General features: G+C 35.6%; 2 protein-coding genes across 2 annotated transcripts in view; one reads left to right on the plus strand and one right to left on the minus strand.

Moving 5' to 3' along the window:
- The first annotated feature begins 2 nt into the window (after positions 1–2).
- On the plus strand, positions 3–18,000 carry LOC140951984 (transmembrane 9 superfamily member 4-like). Its single transcript, XM_073401370.1, has 23 exons — positions 3–89; positions 199–321; positions 2,419–2,518; positions 2,873–2,916; positions 3,363–3,475; positions 3,842–3,890; positions 4,386–4,430; positions 4,546–4,601; positions 5,772–5,813; positions 6,047–6,138; positions 8,035–8,075; positions 9,963–10,074; positions 11,779–11,849; positions 11,947–12,079; positions 12,297–12,378; positions 12,660–12,735; positions 13,207–13,290; positions 13,675–13,770; positions 14,819–14,898; positions 15,279–15,342; positions 15,636–15,755; positions 16,511–16,600; positions 17,516–18,000. Exons 1-23 carry the CDS (start codon positions 18–20, stop codon positions 17,663–17,665), a joined length of 1,935 nt encoding a protein of 644 aa, XP_073257471.1. The 5' UTR covers positions 3–17; the 3' UTR covers positions 17,666–18,000.
- Positions 18,001–20,667: 2,667 nt separating this feature from the next.
- Positions 20,668–23,473, minus strand: part of LOC140951449 (uncharacterized) — a 3,363-nt gene continuing 557 nt past the window's right edge. Inside the window, exons 2-4 of the mRNA XM_073400697.1 lie at positions 23,426–23,473; positions 22,575–22,879; positions 20,668–22,028 (exon numbers count right to left, since the gene is read on the minus strand). The exon at positions 23,426–23,473 is cut by the window's right edge and continues 336 nt beyond it. Of these exons, the coding sequence (XP_073256798.1) occupies positions 21,909–22,028; positions 22,575–22,879; positions 23,426–23,473 (473 nt within the window). The 3' untranslated portion in view covers positions 20,668–21,908. The remainder of the gene's footprint in view (positions 22,029–22,574; positions 22,880–23,425) is intronic.

A 23,473-nucleotide genomic window follows, 5' to 3' on the forward strand; every position in this document is an offset into this window, starting at 1 on the left:
GGTACTTGCGACGTGGCATGCGCATGAATACAGAAAGTTCCAAAAATACTATCATGGCGGATGTTTCGTCTTCGAGAAACTGCAAAAAGGTGGGTTTTTCTGCCGTGTTTTTAGCTTTTATTCTCATGCTGAAAATAATGACTTTCTAACCACAAGCCATGATCATTAATACTATCTATTTCTTCCCTTGTAAAATAGACATCGATGTTTTGGATACTGTCATCTTTGATTCTATGTGTCAATGTACTCCCCGGCGCTTCTTTCTATCTTCCTGGGATTGCTCCCATCGATTACAAAAAGGGAGAGAAACTCGATGTAAAGGTGGGTTGCTTTATGAAAACTATTCGTTAGCCATGTGTTGTTAGGGATGTTGTTCACAGTGGATACTCATTCTATGTAGCCAATTATTTTAACTATATAAGCTTATAACCTTAGCTATAATAATATTATTTTAAAAAAATCCTTTAAAGGAGTTTGCCGGTAAGTTTACATTCAGCTATGAACCTTATAATTTACATCTATATCAAATATATGTAAACATAAATAAAGCTGGAATTGTCATCACACTTTCCCACCGTTAGAAGGCATCCATATCCAAGTTTTCATTTTTTATCATTCAATGAAGTTACCATGTCATTTACAATCTTACAATCTTGTTTATATTTTATCCTCAGGGTCAAAGTTGCAGGTTTGCAGATGTGACTAAATGCCTTCAACCCAAACCCTGATCCTTATCCTAACACCTTCAGCTGCACTCCCAGCTGCATCTGAAAATATTAAACCCAACATTTTTGATAAATTTATTTTGTCAGCTTTGTTGGTGTCTAGTTTTTTTGTTATGCACATTAGCTTATCTTGTTCCTGTTTTTTATGGTTCTCATTAAATGCTGGCAACCGTCTAAAAAAAAGTGGCTACTTCGAGGCTTCTTGAGCTGTCCATTTCTGGAGGAAAAAGGGCAATAAAGTGAGGGAGTGAAAGCCTTAAATTGCCTGCAGCACTCAATTTCCAAGCCACCTTCTTTTTCATCCTAGCTGCCTGCTTTAAAAAATAACGAGAATCCTGTATATTATTATTTTGGTCATATAATGTATAGTTGGGAGTCATGAGATACATTAAAAAAATATATATGAGCGTGAGTCAATAATTAAACAAATGAATTTTTTTAAAAAAATGATTCAATCTTTCCCTGCATGCAAAGGCTATTCGTAAAGTCTACTGCGGCCAGTGTGCAAAGAAAGTAGTGTCCGATAGCCTGGGGCTAGTGGATTTTGCTATTGGGCTAGTGAATTCTTTTTTTAACTTGCCCAATGGGCAAGTGATGTTTTTTGAGGAACTTGAATAACAAAAGAACTGTGAAATCAAAAGCTTTTGGGGCTAGTTGAATTGACATCTGGGCTAGTAAATGCTAGCTTCAGCTTGCCCAAATGGCAACCTGTAAAAATGATTTCCTTTGCACCCTGGTACCCCTTTCACTCATACATGATGTAGACCAAATTATTTTGAGATTCCAGTTGAACCTCTCCATAACTGCCACCTTGGGGACACAAGAAAGTGGCCATTGTGGACATGTTGTGGCAGTTGGGGAGAGTCTTTAGTGGCCATTGCCATTATAGAGAAGTGGCCGATATAGTAAGGTTTAAGTAAGAGTCAATGTATGGACTGTATAAAAAGTGGCCATTGTAGAGAGGTGGCCGTAAGTGAAGATTCGAATGTATTTATTGCTCTAACCTTTAAATCTGTGAATGAAATCCTTTGCTGTTACTTTTAAATGAGATTTTTGGAAGAATCTATGAAAATAATTTGCAGTATCAGTAGCATTTTACAAACTAAAATTTAAATTTTTTTGTGAAGTCTTCCTTTTGCCAGTTGTAGGAGTGAAAAGGATGCATAATGGAAATCAGGGATTGTTCAGTCATCCAACACGCTTAAATCTTATTGCAAAAGAAATTTCTTAATTCTCACTGTGGCAACTGGCTTGGATGCTCCTTTTTATTTTACTGGCTACAGGCCCGGTTCAGATTATATTACTGGGGTTATGATCTTGAGCTCTGGATCCTGAGGTTGCTTCTGTTTCTTAATTCCTTTGTTTCATTTCCTATTAATTGGGAGGAAAAGTAATGAAACTTAGGTGGACAGTAACTGCTTAATTGCAGATTGAAACACATTTTTGTTTGAAAGGTTTATACTTGTAATAATCAGTGTACATGTACCAGTAGTGAATTAAAAATATTGTCTTTTTTACTTTTGTATTTGAAGGGTTAAGTCTTGAAAATAGTTGTTAAGGTTACAGTAAGTTAACAGTTGTATCTGTTTGTAAGAAAGTGTTAAAAAAGCCGAGATCTTGACTCCTTACTTGTAACCTTAATTTGGATATGTTTACTCACTAACATCATCAGCTGAACTTGATGACTTTTTAGGCAGTTAAAATGACAAGTGTAAAGACACAGTTACCATTTGAGTACTACGCTGTGCCCATTTGCAAACCAGACAAATTGCAATACAAGCCCGAAAATCTAGGTAAGTTGTCTAGTCAGGTTTTTATGTCATTTTTAACCCTTTAAGCCCCAATATCCACATACAAATTCTCCAAACTGATCTCCATACATTTCCTTTAAGAATTAGTTGGGAGAATTTGATAGCAGATCAAAGCATTTTCTCTTAATTGATCATTTCATAAATTCTCATAACCTTATCTCTTGACAAGGTATGAATATTGTTGGGAGAAAATTGATGTTGGTCACCATTGGGACTCAAGGGGATAAATTTTTCCTTTTAAGGTTTTTATGTGCTCATTTCATAACAGAAATTACAAGAATGAATAAACAAATTTGATTACCTTTGTAAAGTTACATCATATGATTTTGTTCTCAGGTGAAGTTCTTCGAGGGGATAGAATAGTCAACACACTCTATGAGGTATGTGCAGTTGTGTGAATGGCATCCATTATCACTATGAAGTTTTCCAAATCCAGAAAGTTTATGCTTGATTAACTAAGCATTTCCTTCTTTAGTAAGTCCTTGACATTTAGCAGTATTACTTACCGGTAATACATGTTTCTGTATATATAGCATATAAATACCATGGGTTTAGGTGACTGTATATGTTTTAAAACTGTATGTTCAATTAATATTTTTATATTTATGTTAAAGGTCAAAATTATATTCAGGGTAAAATTTTTCAACCTAAGTTGCTTCTCAATTTCTTTGTCTCCTAGCCGTGATTATCCATGAGTGAGGGCTTGGAGACAAAAGAAATTGAGAATCAACCTAGTTTAAAAAAGTTTAACCTGAGTTTTAATTTTAACCTGTAAGCTCTGTCTACACTGTCTTGTTGTTCACTTTTGGCCTGTATAATTTATTAGATTAATATGGCAGAAGACAAAGGTTGTACATTGCTATGCCAGCCAAAAACTTTAACTGGAGATGAATCAACTAAGCTTGTCAAGTTAATATCTGAAGAATACCATGTCCACATGTAAGTATCTTCAATAGCTGTCCTAAGTAAAGAATTGAGTTTCGAGGATCAAGTTTTGAGGATCAAGGCAAGTCTTGAGTCTTGAAACTTTTCCCACTCAAATGATGCCTTGTAATAATTATTATTGCCCAGCAAAAGAGAAAACAGATGAGAAAAAAGTGGGAAGGAGAGAAAAAGAAAGGAGAAAGTTGATGGGGCTGTGTCACTTTTAAACCTGAAAACTATCTCACAATTTTGGGCAGTTATGGCTCTTTTTAGCCAGATAGTGACCAGAAAATGGCTCCACCAGCTTCAAACAGTGTTTTTTTCTGCCAAATTTTCAAGAGTAAAATGTTTATTTTTTTTTTTACCTGTATTCTCTTTCAGGGTGATTGATAACTTGCCTGTGGCTACAACATTTGAACTGGAAGGCAAGGTACATGTAAATTGATAATACTTTTTGTAGGCTAGAGCAGAAACTATTTCTTTTTATTATTGCTTACAGTCATTGCTTGGAACTTGTTAATTTGTCAGCAGGAGCTGTTGAGTTATCAGAGAGATTAAGAGTGACATTTAAGGAAGATGGCTAACATGAATTTGTACCATGTGACCAAGTTTTCTCACTACCTGTCATTTACTATTCATTACTTCTACAAAAAATAAGTCTTTTTATGTCATTTTTATCCATAAGAATTGTTTTGAGCTGTTTTTATATGCCTATTTTCTATTTTGACAAATTCTCAACTTGAAACTGACGTTTGTTATTTGCTGTAAACGTGACTGTTGATCTCTCTAATGTTACTTCAGAAATAACAGTATGGTCAATCAAGCCAACCTACATGTCTGTGTATAGGCAGTATTTTTTTGTTTGATTTCTTATTCTATTTTACTTTACATGTTCATGTAACCTTTTACTTTCTTTAAACCATAGAAACAGTATGATCATGGATTTAAACTTGGATTTGTCATAGACAATGTAAGTGCATCAAACAGTCGCTGATTTAAACTAAACCAGCATTAATAAAATGTTAGTAGTAACATTATTCAAAACCTCTCAAACTCACCTTAGAACTTTGTCTTCTCTCTTTTAGAACATTTTTTTGAACAATCATTTGAAAATGGTTCTTAAATACCATACCTATGACGAGTAAGTGTATGTTAGTTGTTATTAATTTAGTTGTTTGTTAAAAAATTGAATTACAACTATGATGACAGCAGTAAGAATAATGGTGCAATATGTAATGAGAGGTTCAATGAGCTAAAACTTTTTCAGGAGAGGAACAAGGTTGTCGCAAGTGTGAAGATCAGCAAAACAGTTTACTCAAATTTTATGAGTACTTTTAAAAATTAAGAATTCTTTCTGACAAGAATTAAGTTGCAAAAACGTACCTGTGTGGGAGACGTGTTAGGGACTATCCACTTTAATAGACAAATTAGGAATTTTCTTTGAAACATTTCAGCCAAAATGGTGATAATTTTTGTTTGAAAGAATTTATCCACACGGGAAACTCTTTACTCTTAACAGGGAGCAGAGAAAGTCAGTTTTACAGCCTGCCATTCGGGCAAGCTGTAGCTAGCATGTACTAGCCCACAAGTCATTTCAACTAGCTCCAAAACCCTTGTAATTAACAGGATTGATTACAATCCTTCTGTTATTTGAATTTGCCCAAAAAACAGCACTTGCCCGTCGGGCAAGATAAGAACAAAAATCACTAGCCCGATAGCAAAATCTACTAGCCCTGGGCTATCGGACAGGACTCTCTTTGCACACTGCTTAACAGGCCGCCACATCTGTCAACACTTAATGGAAAGAATAACAGCTTTTTAACATCAAAATAATCATTGGACAGAAAAACACGTTTTTGTTTATTTAGCTGATTTTGTTCAGTTTTTACCCTGGGCTTATTTTGTCTTTTGTGCCTTTGAAGATTATCCTATCTCAAACAAACTTTGAAAAAACCCAAATGACCATCTGAACTTGTTAAGCATTGATGATAACAGAAAAATTGTCCAGATAAACAGCTTTTTCGCCAGTGTGGATATATAGGCCCTTACACTTCAATCTTAACCACCCAAGTTCACTTAGTAATAATCTAATCTGTATCTCTGAAACCAAAATCCAATGGGCACTAGTACTGCAAGGACATGCCATGGTGAGTTGCAAAAATTTTCAATGTCTCTGGACTGTAATGAACATGATTTCATCCATTTGTATTTGGCTAATAAAAATTATGCTTTTAGTTTTTACAGAGCATGCAAGAGAAGCACTATTTTCTATGGTTCATAGTCTTATGAAATAATTCATTTTTCTTCACAGTGATTCATACCGAGTTGTTGGATTTGAAGTGGAAACAAGAAGGTAAAATACTGATTGATAGGATTTAATTCACCTGCCTTCTGTTTCTCATCTATTAACTGATAGATAAGTGATAAACATGCATGGGCATACAGCTGAACCGCTGACAACCAGATGTTAAGTTTAATTTTTTATGTCTCCTTTTTTGATACTCTCACTCAAGAAGTCAGCTATAAGAACACAGGGGAATAGTGAGAAAAAAGTACAGTTGAAAATAATATTGTTTGTATTTACAGTGTTGCAAGAGATGCAGTATCTACTGAACAAGGTAGTAACAAGTGTTCCTTCACATCTGACAAGCCATCAGGACAAGTGGTTGCTCCTGACAGTAAGTATTGTTCTGTATCCAGACAGTATCCAATGTGGTATTTTAGAGTGGTCAATAGAAAATGTGACCTTCTCCAGAAAATCAATACTAATGCTTTTCCGTTTAATGGCTAAAGGCATTTACAACTCATTGGAGAAGCGTTAAAACAGGTTTTGGAAATCATTAGAAGCATTTGGAAAACTGTTAGAATTTTTTAACCTGCTGTTAAAAGCGTTAGAAAAACTGTTCAAGGCATTAGAAAAAGTTACTCAAATTTTGCATAAACAACGTTTGAAGCATTAAGAGAAGTTGTTAGAATTTTGTTCGCTGCTTGGAAGATTGAAGCATGAGCCATGGTAAGTTTTGTTCATTATCAAACCTGATTCTTAAGGTTCAAGCTTAACAATGTATTGAATTGAGATAAACAGATAGAGAGATTACTTAAAATCGTAAAGAGAGCTTATTTCTGTTTTAGCTTTAAAATCAACAAATAGAGGCAAAAGATTGAATCGATCCCGTAACATATGAACCTGAATGACAAGTTAGCTAGGTACAGAAATTCAGTCCCAAATTGCCAAGATATCTGACAAAAATAGGTCTCACAATTAAAATGACACATTAGTAAGCTTTCTACAATGAACGAAGGAAAACCTGAAACAAAAGCAAGTTTTAAGAAAATGTGAAAACAATCGACCATGTTTTGGTCAAACATGTGCTTCAAAAATGTGCCTGGAGTACTAAGCATGGATGAACACAACGCAAACTTGTGTGGTGTGTTTTGATTGAAAGGCGATTTCTGAGAACATTTCAAAGATAATACAATGAAGAAATGAGGGAAAATAGATAGCAGCAAAAAAAACCAAACAACAATTTATTGTTTAAAACTTTTTTCATGTAAGCCGTTTATGTCGTTTAGTCGACCCATTAAGCAAACCATCCAGAAAATGAAGGAAATCCGCTCGAACACTTTCCACAACTGTTAGAAATTTTTGCTTACCCGTTAAAAGTGTTAATCAAACCGTTAAAATGAGCCGTTAATGAGCCATTCATCAGCCGTTAGTTTTTCCCCGTTTAATGGAAAAGCGGCATTGTATGTTTTCCTGGAGAAGCTCACAAATAAGTAACAAATTATTTTTGTAGGGGTAACACAATTACTGGTAAACCAATAGTTTTCATTGTGGCTCACAAGGTGAAGAATCTCAACTGGCTGCAGGCAAAACCAGTTGGCTATTTACAATCATATATGACTGAGTAGTTAAACTGGAGCCTAGCAAAAATAAATGGGTAGGGATTGAGCTCAGGGTCTCCTTCCAACATTCTTTAGAACTGTTTGGCCATGCTGCCTCCTGCAGTTTATACATTAGATATTAATTTATCTGATGTTAGGTGATTCATGATCTGGCCTTTTGTATCATCTGCTAATGTTTTATTTATTTATTCATTTAATGTAAGTGGATTGTCCCCAATGTATATCAGATTAATAGTTCTGTGATATGTTTCTCAGAACTTGCTGGTTTCCATTTGCATTGACTATTGACAGTATGTGTGTTGACATACATGTACGAGCAACACACCAAGCCCCAGTTGTAACATTGTGACACTGTTTATGGGATAAATCTCTATCTGGATGGCATGATTGGTTCCCACAATACTCATCCACTGTTTGTGGGTAGTGATAAATTATTATATCTGGCAGACAACTGGGGTTGTAAACATGACATGTTTTGTGTTTTGTTTAGTAGGCTGTTTATTCTTTTGATGCAGTCTTTTTTATCCTGGTGTCACTAAAAGTTTCAATAACAGGCAAATCAGCTCTACACTAGTCATTAGTCTTGTGCCTGTTGTGTTAACTAAAAAACATTAAAACGGATATTACTACTTCAAGAAAAATTTACAAACCCTAATTATTTTTTACAGAGGAAAATACTGTGGTATACACCTATGAAGTAAAATGGGAGGTATGTAAGCCTAGAAACTTGAATTGTTGTAGGTTTTGTGGGTGTTTTTTTTTATTTTTATTTTTTTATTGCAAGTAATACACACACAGAAAAGAAGCAAAAATTACACAGAATAAATAAAGTAATAAAAAGAAAAAAAAGTAACAAATAAAGTAACAAAAAAAAACAAATCGCGAATTTACACACTTACATGGCAATATACTTACAAATATTAAAATACGTTACAGCAATGGTAATTCCATATATTACTGTACTTAGTATAATCTATAATTAATTTTTACATTTTTTTTTTCTTTCTTTGTGGTGAAAGTAATATAAATACTCATAGTAGGTGCACTAATTTATGTTTTTGGAGTTAGGAGACAAGACCCAGCGAGGAAAAGAAAGGTTTCCATTTTTTTTTCCATGGGTTTTCTCTATTCCGTGCAATGACAAGATCAAGTCTCTGTAGATCTCTGGTGTAGAAGTAACGATATTATTACATTCTCCTGACGTCAAACAACACCTAAACCCAACCTGCAAAAAGCCTTGGGATGAACATTTAGCAGTAAAGAAAGTTAATTAGTTGTTTGGGACAAGTACCAGAAATGGAAATATGTCATAGACCTTAGACTTCTGTTGCCAGGGGCTGTTATTTGTTTAGATCAAAAGTGCCTGGGAGGAAAAACATGATAAGAAAGACTACGAGAGACATTGAGAATGCTCAATTGGGATAAAGTACCATTGAAACGACAAAGAAAATCAGCTGGGCATACTGTTGGTTTGCAGAACTAAGGCTAGTAATCAGAAGGCAATCAAACATAATGATTTTGAATTGGCTTTGGCAAACTGCACACTGCTCTTGCAAGGAAATTTCTTCAAAACGAGTTCTGAATTCTTTTTGTATTTGAAACCACTCTGTAAAAAACTATTAAGTTTAGTTAGTTTAGTTAGCTAAATAAAGTAACGACTTATTGGTATTTGTAAGCAAAACATTTTTTCACCGGTTTCATCAGTAAATTCAAGTCAAACAGACAAAGCCTTATCTGTTAAAACTTCCAAACCGAATTTTGTCACCTTCCTGTATTTCAGGAACAGCTTGTTTGATTATTTGTGAAATTTCTTTGTTTGTTACGGCAGCAAACCAGGAAGCTATTTTGTTTGAAATGTACACAAGTTTGGCATCGCTCGCTCACTCAGTGTAGCTGGAGGTGAATCAGTGAATCGCACTTGATATCCCGAGTTTGAGTAGCCAATCAGAGTGAGCAAAAAACACTATCCACTGTTTTAGTATAATACTAAATTCGATTACCAGAAGCCGTCCTGTGTGTCCTCAAGGGCTATTTTCTAATTTAAAAACAGATGTGATATATGCAGTTCATCAGGGGCATTAAAGACTTTTACTTCATTGTTTAATACTTAGAACCTTTTTTCATTTCACTTGGGTTGATTAAAACAACTACTATACACTTTGGTCTTGATAAAAAAGAAATGTAGCTTTATCAAACAGATCTTCCTGATCCAACTTGTCCCCACATTTTACTGAAATCTCTGAACTTCTCCACTTTGGTGATGTTACAGGTCAAAATAGAATTCAGGTTAGAATTTTTTAATCTAGGTTGATTCTCAATTTCCTCTGTCACCTAGCTCTAATGCATGAATAATTAGGGCTATGAGACAATGGAAATTGAGAATCAACCTACCCGTAGGTCCTCAGTTAAAAAATTGTAACCTGAATTTAATTTTGACCTGTAATAGTGACATAGTCTGCAACTACAATTCCAAAAGTAAACATTCAAACAAACTTAATAATTCCTGATTATTGCTAGTGTAATAAAGTAGGTATGTACAGTGTAGTAGAAAACTGACAACCAGAGACTGATAGCATGAATTTGACTTATGATGCAGGCCAGTGATATTGTGTGGGCTTCCAGATGGGACACCTATTTAGCCATGAGTGATGTTCAGATTCACTGGTTTGCAATTGTCAACTCTGTTGTTATCGTCCTTTTTCTCTCTGGTAAGTCTGGGTACTCTTTTACTTGAAATCATTTAACATTTCCAAGAACCCTAGTAAACACTCCCACACCTTGTTTTTGAGACAGTTGTGGTACGTGTATCTTGACTTCAGCCAAAACTCTCCTGGGAGACTCCTCACCATTACAGACGGTTACCCTTGTCTAAAGGGATTAACCTTTATGTAATCCCCGAATCTATGCTGTTGATTGGTACGGCAGAACATTTTCTTCATGACTCTGGGAAGGCTGGAGAAACTCTCCTCTTAGTAAGTTCTTTTTTTAAAAAAATGAGAGGCTAAAGCCCCACATCATGGGAGACAATTTATCACAGGAGTGGATTGAGGGTGAGACTTGCAGACTGACTGACGGGTAAATGAGATAAACATTGTTGTGAAATGCTCTTACAGATTCCCTATCCGTAAACTAGACTTTTAGGAGATCATGTTAAGTTTAGGGACAGGGAATAATATTAATACATAATATAAATAATAAATTAATATAGTTTATTTCACTCTCTTGCAGTTAAAAAATACTGAATGAACAAGTGATACGTATACAATCTAAAAAATACAACGTAACTATGCTAGGACTTTACAAAGAATAATTACATTATTTTAGATATGCTTAAACATGATTGCTAGTACAATAATAATAATAATTATTATTATTATTGTACTAGCAATCATGTTTATAAATATCTAAATGTAAAAAATTTGTCAGCTCTCTTAGTTTTTCTTAATTTGTTTATTGTTCTTTCACTAGCAGATCTTAAATTAAAAGAGATACATCTTGTTTCAGATTTTGGAATGAGGAATGATATTGGGTTATTGTAATTGCTAGCTATATCACAGACAAATTGACAACACAGGGAAACCCTTCTATTTGCTAGAGATTGAGACGTTTGCCTCTAAAAGGGCTTGATTATACACTGTGCATTCAGGATGTTTAATTTTGAGTGCTCTCTTTTGAGTACATTCTATCCTATCAGACAAGTACTCTGGAATGTCCTGCCAGACTTGAATCACATATTCTAAAATTGATCTAATGTTACTTACACACACTTTCAAGATGTCATGTGGGTTGACGCCTGCACGTTTTAATAGTCTTTGGGCATACAAACATTTTGCGGCTTAAGCAATGATACAGTCTACATGTGAGTTCCATTTAAGATCTTCCCTAATGATTACTCTGAGTAGTTTGTATGTCTTCACAGTCTCAACTACTTGGTTCCCAATACAAATAGGTCTCATTACAGTATTACGATTCACCATGAAGTCAACAACCATTTCCTTGCATTTCTAAATTTTTGGGTTTCACTTCATTCTATGACTTATACAATACTCATGAATGTCTCTAACTGCTATGTCAAGCATACTTATATAATTTCTTGGGATGACTTCAAGTACAGTAGTATCATCGTCATAGTGTTTCATCAACATAGCATTTCAACATTTTACAGCATTGTTTACCTCGTTCACCTCATTCTATGCCCATGGTAAATAATTGTCTCTCCTACATCACAGCCTCCCTGTTGCACTTTCAGTGGACTTCAGCCTAGTGCAGACATTTTGCTCTGTAGCTTTGATGACTTTGTCTTTAGAGATTTGACTGCTTTTAAATACCTATGTATAGGACTTGATATGCATGTATCACTCATACAGGTTTTTAAAAAAGATTATTTACCTGTGACTTTTTTCCCTCCTCAGCTATTGTATCCATGATCATGATCAGGACATTACGGCGTGATATTGCACGATATAACAAGGAGGAGGAAATGGTAAAGAAGCCTATTGAATGAAAAGTCCTAGCTGAGCTGAACGTGGAGATAAGTCTTCTAATGATACAATCCTTTTTAATCACATTATCCCTCACAGGAAGACACTATGGAAGAAACTGGCTGGAAACTAGTCCATGGGGATGTATTCAGACCTCCTCAGAGGGCGTGGTTACTGACAGCATTTGTTGGATCAGGGGTGCAGATCTTCTGCATGGTTCTCATCACATTGGGTAGGTATCTTGTGAACTTATTTTAATATTATTACATATGATAAGAGAAGCTTAAGGGCAGAGGATTCATTTATGTACAAAGAAATAAATGATCATTTCATATGGTTTTAGCATGTGTAATGTTGAAGACTTGTAAGTTTAAGAAGTAGTGTTGGGCATGCAGGGTTTCACTATGAACATTGTTAGCATGTCTTATGTATTTTTATTTTTATTTCAGTCTTTGCAATGCTTGGAATGTTGTCTCCAGCCAGCAGAGGAAGTCTTGTTACAGCTATTATATTTCTCTATGTATTCATGGGGTGAGTACTGAAACAAAAGTGCTTGAAGTGACCGTGTTATTTTTACTATATTCTTTGGATTATAAAATGAATGTACAAATTAATTAACATACATGTACTGTTGGCCAAAGACTCCAGTTCCAACCTCGATTGAAGTCTCATGATTCTTTTAAGATCTGTAGTTAGTGGCTGCTGTGTCACTAAATTCTGAACCAGTAATTCATAACCACTATATTATTATTTAATGGTACAATAAATACATTATACTTGGTTTGTGCTTTCCTGTTTCTTTTTCTTTGTAGGATTTTTGCTGGTTATTTTGCTGCTCGACTTTACAAGACATGTAAAGGCCAAAACTGGAAGAAATCTGCATTGCTGGTAATTTGTAATTTCCTTATTGATGACCAACACGCTCATCTGCTTTTCTTTGACATAGATTCTGCTACTATGTTTGCATTAGATTTCTGACATTAAAATTTCTTTATCAAACAAGAGGAATATTTTAATACAGGCATCATGACGCATTTCTATTGTTTGTATGACAGCTCTTGTCTCAATGTCCAATTGAAGCTTTTGACTGCATGCCAGCCTTCTTTAGCAATGACTGAATTCACTGATAAGTCCTGTAACAACACTGAACTCAGACATTGCCAATGAAGACTTTGAGACACAGTTCAAAACTTTGATTCTTTAATATTAACGGACCTTGAGACCAGAGTTCACTCACTCAACCTCTTCATCCCGGCTGGGACATAAAGCCGCAACACTAGAGTTACAGTACAAGTATTGAACTTCAAGGTCAAGAATAGCATACTTAATATTTTATGTTTATTATGTTTTGTTCCCCAGACAGCTACTTTGTACCCTGGATTTGTTTCCATAGTCTGCTTCATCTTAAATTTCTTTATCTGGGGACAACACTCATCTGGAGCGGTAAGGCTTATGAGAAATAGTTCACATTGAACGTGCACAAATGGACCCTTTGCATAGACAGACACCTCACAGAAAGTCATAGTCTCCATGGCAAACAGATACTGCATAATTTTAACCTTTCTCAAATGGCCACTCTCCTAAGCAGGCACTTTTTCTGATTGCAAGAATGTCCAGTTACAGGGTTCATTTTTTACTGTACCTCACAACATTTTAAGGTTTTTTTTACTTGTCATGACATTTATTCAATACATTTTTTGCTCTTAATACCGTTCAGACATTAGTCCCACAGCCAAAAATGGCAAATTAACTTCACTCTACTCCTGATGCCTAAAAAACTGTATTGACATCTGATAGGTTTTCTGTTTTTGAAATAATTTTTTTTAGATTCCTTTCACCACTATGCTTGCCCTGCTCTGTATGTGGCTTGGGATTTCAACTCCTCTGATTTTCCTGGGCTATTACTTTGGATACCGAAAACAGGTGAGTTATCCAACTGTAGGAAATATGTGTCTTGGTGATTAGGGCCACTCAAGTTTACACCTGTTAAACATGGTGGGGTTGGGTACTGGATGGTTAACAAGCCGCAAATATCCAATGTTGTTAACTCTTCGATCATGAGCTTCAAAAGAAAAGCGAAAATCAAGGTAAAAGAACATTTTTATTGTATATCACTTCATGGATGACTTGGCCACTGTATGCATGCAAGAATTGTGGTTCAGTCTGGCTCGTTCTGTCAGAACCTTGCTTCCCTGAAATGTATCTTTGATTTTATAACATACCGAGTCAAACCCTCAATGAAGTTGGGACTTTTTACTGCCAATGACCAGTTTTACCAGTGTAGTTCCCTACTTTCGCTGTTGTTCAGTTTACATGTGATCTTTACTTTTGTTTTCCATCCAGCAGCCAAAATAATATGCTAAATATGCTTTGCTATGTGCATTTAAAGAATTTAACGTAGGAAAAAAAAACAAGAAGGAAAACTGGCTCTTAACGTGGAAATTTCCTTGAAATGCAAGGGGTTTATCTTTCAAGTACCAAAAATGTGCAAGGGCTTTGGCAAGGAAACTGGTGGTAGCGTTGCCAAATGTCGGCTGTTTTCTCAGGCTACTTTTTTGCTATTCATTGGTAACTTGAAATGGCAAAAGAAGTCTGGTACTGCCCCTCCGATTATCCTAAGAACTTCAGACATGTGCTAAAGGATATTTGTGGATGGTTACTCAATTGGTTCCTAACCCCACCCAACAGGGCTTAACTTAGATGACCTGGTGTTCTTCTAGGGTTGCCAGGTTTTACAAGACATGTATATCTAGATCTGTGTCTTGGTGACTAATGAAAGCTGCCAATGTATTGTTGTACAGATATACATGGTGGTCCTCTTCAAATGTTAACAGTTGGAAGTTTAGTGGCTCCCTGCTGATGTGTTCTCTGTTTCTCATTGCACCCAATTGTATCAATGTTTTCTGCAGAAAATTTAATACTTCATGCTCTTTTGGATTTATAATGTACTACAAAATGTTTTGTGTTTCAGCCTTATGAGCATCCTGTGCGAACCAACCAGATTCCTCGACAGGTTCCAGAACAGACCTGGTTTATGAATCCTTTGCCAAGGTACATTGTAAATATAAAATAAAATAAGTAAACCTCCTTTTTGAAAGGTTTGTAATTGTCGTGGAATTCTTATAACTCTGCACACTGGTTCAAACAAGACTCAAGAGGACTGCATCTTTTGATTGAACAACAGGATCTAATCCAGTTGAACAATCTATCACAATGTACAATTCTCACTTATTCAAGGATCAGAGAAGAACTGCTGCATTCTAAGAATACAGAGATTTTTTCTTTTATCCTTGCATAAGGCAGTATTTTTACACAAATCAGATGTACAATGTCAGATTTCTTTCCTGACTGTGATAAAGACCTGACTCTGGCTTTGTGTTGTTCCATAACAAAAACATGTAAAACTTTAACTGATCCTGTCATTCTTTTAGTAACCTCATGGCTGGCATTCTTCCTTTTGGTGCTGTATTTATTGAACTCTTCTTTATCTTGTCTGTAAGTATATATTTTTCTTAGTAACATTAAGAAACAAACTCATCAGATCACAAATTCACATATTTTGTTATACTCAACACATTTATTTAGCACATGCCTTTAACTTTTGTCCATTCAACAAGATATCTAGTGATGAAAATTCTGATTTTCCCAACAACCTTGATAAAAATTAAAGGAGATAATGGCTATTTTTTGGTTTACAGAAATTATTTTCTGAAAGTCCTAAAATACTCTTTAAATCTGCAAATCTATTTGGTATACTAATTTTGAATATTTTACGTTGATGCCTCTAGGCTATCTGGGAAAACCAGTTCTACTACTTGTTTGGTTTCTTGTTTTTGGTCTTCCTGATTCTCGCCAGCTGTGTTTCCCAGATTTCTATAGTGATGATCTACTTTCAGTTGTGTACTGAGGTAATCTTGATATTGTAGACTTGGTAAAATTTGGATCAAGTTAGCACTGGACACACAGAAGAAACAATACTCATTGCTTTTAATTATTAATATCGCTGTACCTTATTTACTTGAATAAGTGCCGCCCCCAATTAAATGCTGCCCACGAATAAGCCCCTTGTTTGGGAGAAAGAAGTTAATGAGGACTGCCCCTGAATAAGTGTCGTGGCCCTGATATAATCAAGATCAAAAGACGTTAATTCTTTTAATAATACTGTAGTCAATTCTTTATCACCTCCAACTTTCAAATAAACACTGCCCTGGAATAAGCACTGCTCTTTAGGAAAGAAAAATTTAATAAGTGCAGGGTGCAAAGAAAGTCAGTTTTACAGCTTGCCATTCAGACAAGGTGTACCCAACTTGTGCTAGCCCACAAGTCATTTCAACTAGTCCCAAAACCCTTTTTGATGAGCAGGATTGATTACAGTTCTTCTGTAATTTTAATTCCCCCGAAAAAATCACTTGCCGATTGGGCAAGTTAAGAACAGAATTCACTAGCCCAACAGCAAAATCCACTAGACCCAGGCTATCGGACACTACTTTCTTTGCACGCTGAAGTGCTGCAGTGCTTTTTCAAGTAAATACAGTATTGCTGCAGCCTTAATCAAGTATAAATGGATGCACTTAACTTTAGGTCTCTCTTACTTACCTGTTTAAGGAATCTTTGTTGGATATTTTGAATGTATGACTTAAAGCATTGGTGTTTCTTTTTACAGGATTATCATTGGTGGTGGAGGTCATTCTTTACATCTGGTTCCTGCTCTATCTATGTGTTTTTATATGCTGTTTTCTACTTTGTTACAAAAGTGAGTTTTTTAGCATCCAAAGCTCAGTGGATTTTGTGATTTATGGAAATAGTACTTTGCATTGGTTTTTGCTGTTTTCTAGATTAACATGAGTACAAACTACTGATCCTAATGCTATGCAACATGTTTACTTGATTAAGTGCCCTGGGTGCTTACTAAATTTTTGAACCTTTAAGGTGGGCATTTTTTCGGTTCTGGGCTCTCATTGAATTTAGCAATAGTAAGTTTATTTTCAATTGCAACAAATCATGAAGATGTTCCAAAGAAGAATTTTATGTAACTGTTCATTGAAAGTTTAAAATATTAAGAAAACTTGGTCTTCAGGAAATCCTCTTAGGCTATGCCAATCAGTATTTTTGTTGGGTGGTGGTAGGGACTGGGCGATTATCAACTGTTTTTGCTAATAGGGTGGGCAGTTATTTGAGAGGTTGAGGCTGGGGCTTAATCAAATAAATAATTATGGTAGATTCTTTCTCTAAATGCAGTTGTAGTAGCTGAATATTATGGTGATCACGGGAGTTTGCTTTCTTTGGTGTTGTTTTTGTTGTTTTTAATATCTCAAATTAATCCCGCTCTCCTTTGTGTCTGCATTCATATTTCTGTCTGTTGCCTCTGGCAAGCATGGGACAGGGAGCAGTGGGAAAGGGAATCATCCCTCTAGACTCATGTCCATATGCGGGAGCGGGCAGTTAACAAATTGCAAAATACCGGCACCGACTTAAACCTCAACATTTCCTTTGTGCCATGAATGATTTACTTTTGTCTGCCCTGTTCCTCATTTGAGGATTTGATAATGACCCGCCTTCTTGACTGGTATTTTCCTTAGCTTGTAGTGATGTTGATTATGATAATGATGATGATGATGATGATGTTGACTCACTGTCATATTTTGACATAATGATTTTTTCTTTTTAGCTTGACATCCAAGACTTTATCCCAGGCCTACTATACTTTGGATACACAGTTATCATGGTACTCTCATTCTGGCTTCTAACCGGCTCTATTGGTTTCTATGCAACATACATCTTCATCAGACACATTTATGCAGCAGTGAAAATTGATTGACAAGTGGACATCTTTGACTTTAGCATCAATGATACATTGCATAAGAAGTAAATCACAACAACCCTGACCATCAGCTGCAATAGCTTAATCTGTTGAATGGAAATTTTGTTTTTCAAGGGATATGCATAAATATAAAATGAGATATTTGCAGTGGCAGAAGAGGTGATTTAGTGTTATGTAAATTCTGGAACCTGTTGTTAAGTTTTGTCAGCTTTTCCCTGTTCAGATTTCTTAACAACATGTATAGCTATTTTACCTTCACAACAGGGGCGGATCCAGGATTTTTTTTAGGAGGGGGTGCACTCGTCTCGAGCTCTACTTCAACACCAATAAAACACATAATTTTTTTTGCAGAATACCAGTTGTATTAAAAAACCGCAGGTCATCTCAGGGGGGGGGGGGGGTGCGCACCCCCTGCACCCTCCCCCTAGATCCGCCCCTGCACACCCCAATTTCTGTTATGTAGAATGATGTATCTAGAAGGCCTTTAGTGGTGAGAATTGCTCAAAAAGTGAACACTTTATGCCACAGTTACATTTATATTTCTTGTCTAGACTAGACAGGCACCAGTACTTTTATTTTGCATATTTAAAGTATTTTATAGTGGTAGAGAATCCAAGAGGCCTCAGTGCTGTTGAAATAACAGTTTTATTTGAGTATTTGTTGCCAAAGATTATGTAAGTGGTGTAGATTGTGTCAATATTATAATTAACTTAAATCTGCAGCTGATTTTCAAGTCTACTTGCTCTTGAAGTTGTGTACTATCGTTCACTGCAGCTTCATGAAAACAGCTTTTGTTATTTAACAGTTAAATGCCTCTATTTTGCAAAGCATTCAAGTTCTTTAGCTGAAACTGTCATAAAGAAAAGAAAACAAAAGAATTGATATTAGACTATGAACATTGCTGTAGGTGACAAGAACTAGGAGGTAATGAAATTTGTGGGAAAAGAAGGAGACAGAAATGACAAAAAAGGCTTGATGCTCTTGGGAAAAGGGTACAGAGGGCAGATAAATAGGGAAAACCAAAGAATGGTTTGAAGAGAAGTTCAACCTGCATGACAGCTGTGACTGTGTTTTGTTTTTGGCACCAAACAATGGAAAACTCACTGGAAAACCCAGAATTAAATATTGAAAAAAGTATCTTAAAACCATTAAATACCTGAAAAAAGTAGCTCCATGCAAAAATACTGCTTAAAAATAAGTTCCTTCTTCTTGGTGTGCATTGTTACAGTATATACCAGCAATGAGGGATAATTTGCAGTATTATTTGATGACTGTGACACAACTTTATCATATAGTGGCAGCAGATTGCGGTAGATATTCTAGCCTATTATGCAGGAGTATACCAGCTTGACAGAATGAAAAGTTGTAAGTCTGCATTCTCACAATGGAACAAAAAAAATTGTACAAGAAATTATAGCTCAAAATGACAGAACATTTTATTTTAAGCTAAATTCCTTATTTGATGGTTTGACAGATATTTGTATAGTAGATGTTTTGCATGCATTTTGCTTGCCTTTCCTTGCTTCTGCCTACTTCCCCATATAAATAATAATAATATAAATAATGATAATAATAATGGTTATTATGAATATTATTACTATTATGAGTGATTTTACTTGATGCGTGAAACAGATACTAACAACTACTGCAAAATAGCTACTAGCAAACAAAAGAAGACAATGGAATTAGTGCATAATAGTGAGTAGTATTCTACTACCTATTTCACGCTTTAAGGAAAATCACAGTATTATTATTATTGTCATCATCATTGTCAGTATTATTGAATATTACATTATTATTATAATCATATAGCTTTATAAAACCATCAAATAAGGGTTGAGTTGGACTGCAGCACAAAATGGAATTTACTGGACTTGAAACTAACGTGAACTGCTGCTTGTCCTTTGGACAAGTAATTGCATGCTAGTTTCAGTTTGCTCTGGTTTAGTTTATTGAAGACAACTTTCCTAGGCCTTTCCCAAAAGGCAAGGAAGCAAGAAGAAAAAATGTACCTTTGGTGTAGATAACATTGTAATTTGTGAGGTTTTTGGCAATAAAAGATTGAATAGTGGACAAGTACATAAAACCCTGTTTCTCCCTTAAAAAATCCAAGTACAGTTCTTCGTTTCATTCATTTAAAGGATGTGGCCTTCTGTGCACAAGTTACCAGCTAAGAATAAAAGAACATGTATCGTGTGAATTTGCCTTGCATTTGCATGCAGTGATGATATAGTGCTTTTACGAACAGGTTAGTCATTAAGTTGGCCATAGCAGTTTTAATTTGGTGGGATTATTGGGGATCAAAGCACTGTTTTTTTTTAGGTGGAGCCACATGGAGATTGGGAGCAACTAAAATTTTTCAGCTTGTGGAAATCCCTCATGGCTCTACTGCTTACTTCGTGTGGCAGCTTTCTTTGCCAAGTAGGTACCCCAGGCATAACAATCCTCCCAGCTATGCAAGCTATTGTTTACAGTTTCCATCTAAGCCTACATTTACCAGGCTCTATCTTCAGCCATGAGTGTCTTGTTGCGCCCTTAATTATTTGGAGAGAATCACAGGCACATTTGAAACGCTCACATCTTAGAGACCGAGTGTAACATTTCACCTGTGCATGTAAAGTTGGTGTCAGAGATAAGAGCTATCTTCTACTATTATCAACATTTGCAGCTGACTTGCAATAGACTTTTTGCTTAGTGCAAGTCATATTGCAACAAGTGTTTAATAGGTTAATATAAAAGTTCATGGAAGAAGATCATTTTAATCAGATAAAAGCACTGACAGTGTAAGGGTGGTGAAGGAAAAGGACTTTCCCTAACCACCCATGAGATGCCTTAAGTTGAGAGCTTGTTTATTGGTTATTATACTGTCCCACAGTATGGTGAAATCTTTGCAAAAAGTGCAAAAACGCTAACGAAGATTGTGTTGAGTGTAAACCAAATGCAATAAGTTTCTTGGGTAGTTCAGTGCGTGTTTTTAGGGCCCAAATAATAATGTTAACATTGTCACGGTTTCATAACTTGCTGGAGTTTTCCAGTTGAACAAGGACAAAGGAATACTTAATCAAGTAACCACCTTGCAAGAATTTTGCAAAAAAACCCATTTATTGATAAATCCACTCGCAGTTATTTTCATAATATACTAAAATATTATATTAAGATCTGTCAATAACTTAGCAAATTGTACACTCATATTTACATAAAACAGCTTCTTGTAGAAGCACTAAGTATTTTTTTAAGCAACTAAAAATTTTCATAGTGACTTTGAAAAATATGTGTCAATTCCCAAAATCTTTCCCAACCCATATTAGCAAAAAGGAGTAACATTACCCTGCGTTTTTCATTCTCCTGCTCGCCCCCTCCCCCATTGTTTTCTCTATTGACCTTGCGTGCAGTTGTCTCCACAACACACACTGGGCAGAAAAACCCACCAAAAAATTGCCAGCTACACAGGCTAGTGTAACACTGTCTTGTTCTTGTGGAGTTTTTATAGTGAAACTTACATGAAGGACACCCAAACTTGCTTGTAAAAGGGAGAAGTTGAATATAAATTAATCACTGTACAATTTATTTCTATTTACAAATAGTAGCAAGGAAGAAACAGAATGGCCCATAATTTCTGAACTGTTTCTTCTTTTCACCGTTTGGCAAGTTTATACTTATAAGAAAGAGAGTCCAGGGCCGAGATATTTGAAGCTTCATTAGGCCTTCATCCTGGGTTAACTGTAAATTAATTTATATGAAATCTAACATACTACTTGTCATAGTAACCAAAGTAAACTCTCTCTTAAGCAGACGCCTTTGGGTCTCGCTCTTAGTGTCTGTCTTTGACAGATTTCCCTGTTATGGAGAGTTCAATAAAGGGAGTAACGATAGGCAGGGTACAACTCTAGGTGTCCATTAGCAAGGTGTTTGTTAAGAGAGAGGTTACTGACACAGTACAGGTCACCATGATACAGATCTATGAACAGCATTAAGTGTCTCCTAGCCCTAATCTCTTTAAAAATTGCTTCATTAGATCGAGGGGAATCTGTGGGGTTGGGTAATTTATCAATAGAGCAGCGACCTGTACTCTTGATCTTTGGAATGTGACCTGTACTTTAGACCCAGCACTCAAACAACCAGCTGGTTAAGGTTAAAAAAATATACCATGGTATACCACACAAATTTAAAGCACTCTTCTTGTAAATTTAAAAATGGAAATAAATTTTAAAAGTAACCTAATTTTAATTTTATAAGAGTCCTAACTTGTAACTGTTTGTTCTTTGTTAATTTGTCTTTGTGCAAAATCTTCTAAAGCCTTGTTCATTCTTTCTCTTGTCATCATTGCTTGAGCTTTTTCTACCAACTGCTGTTCTTTCTCCTGTTAAAAAGACGTTATAAAGTTCATTTAATTAAAATAAAAGACAGTTACCACATAAATCATTATTTTCATAATAGCACCAAAGCCACTTTGTGTATGTATTACTGGTATGCATAATTCAAGATCATATGAAAAACACTTGAAGAGCTTTCATTTCATTACATTTGGTCTCGATCTCTACCAAATTAAAACAAGATGTATTTGAGACAGGTTTTGGATGATCATCTGTCAGTACTCAGGCTGGCTTCTAGCCTGTTCACACACATTTTTTTTCCTTGACAATTTGATGAGTGCGTGAGCAAAGTGAGCTCCAAGAACAATTGCAGATCGAGCATGGGTAAACTATGTGCTATATATTTTCTCCTTTCCCATTGCCACCCTCTTGCCATTGTAGTAAGAAATCCCCAACAGTTTTCATTGTTATATGCAAGCTGAGTGATCTCTGAAGAGAAAATAGAGGGTCTGTGAACAAGCTAGCTGGCCTCCACAAAATGTAGACCCATACTGGAAATATTACTTTAAGAGATACCAGCGGTGGTTTTATACCTTTCTCCGGTCGTCTGCATGCCTGAGCTTTTCGTCAATTTCTTCTTTAGTTCTTCGACCACTTTTCTTCTTTCTTTTTTCCAGTTTTCTAAGATGCTGAGGTCTTCTTTTTACATTGCCAGTTTCAGGGCAAAGCATAACATCAAATGAAATTCCCCCTCTACTCTGTGGTCTCTCTGTGACACCTCCCATTGGTGAAAGAGAATTTATTCTATTTCTAACTTCTTCCTGCTTCTCTGAAAAGGAAACTCTCTTGTCTTTTAAGCTCTTACGTCTGGTTACTTTGGTGCCTTCGATGCTGAGTTCTGGTTGAGTAAAGATACGAAATTAAGTTTTGTTTTTCTTCATAGCTTTTGGCTCTTAGACTAACACAAGAAGTATATCTACTAAGTGACCTCTCAAGACAAGAAAAAAAATTGTCCCCTATCATGTCCACTGGAAACATAAATTTGAAATGGATATCTCAGCTTGTATTTTTCAAGCCAAAAACTTTTGGCGTTATAATTCTATTTTAGAGATATTATAAAGACGAAAAAAGTAAAGAAAATAGAATAGAAAATGTAGAAGTGAGTTTTATTCTTCCAGTGCTAGAATACATCATGGATTCTAGAACCACACGTGTTGTCAAAATAAACAAAGGCCAAAACAGTTGTTTTACAATGAATTTATGTAAACTGGATTTATTATACGTGACCGCTCTATTTCGCTCGACTGCTTTAACACAAAACACGCAACTCTAGGCTTTCGCAATTTTGCATCCAAGCTAGCACGCTATGACTTGCACGTTTACCCAACACTTTTGGGAATGCCGCTGTTGCTGGCAAACTATTTAGGTTCAAACAAAAACAAACCTGGAGTCGGAGGTCTTTCTTCCGCTATCATCATTTTCTGCTTATCAG

This window comes from Porites lutea, chromosome 11 (assembly GCF_958299795.1).
Source record: "Porites lutea chromosome 11, jaPorLute2.1, whole genome shotgun sequence".
NCBI lineage: Eukaryota > Metazoa > Cnidaria > Anthozoa > Scleractinia > Poritidae > Porites > Porites lutea.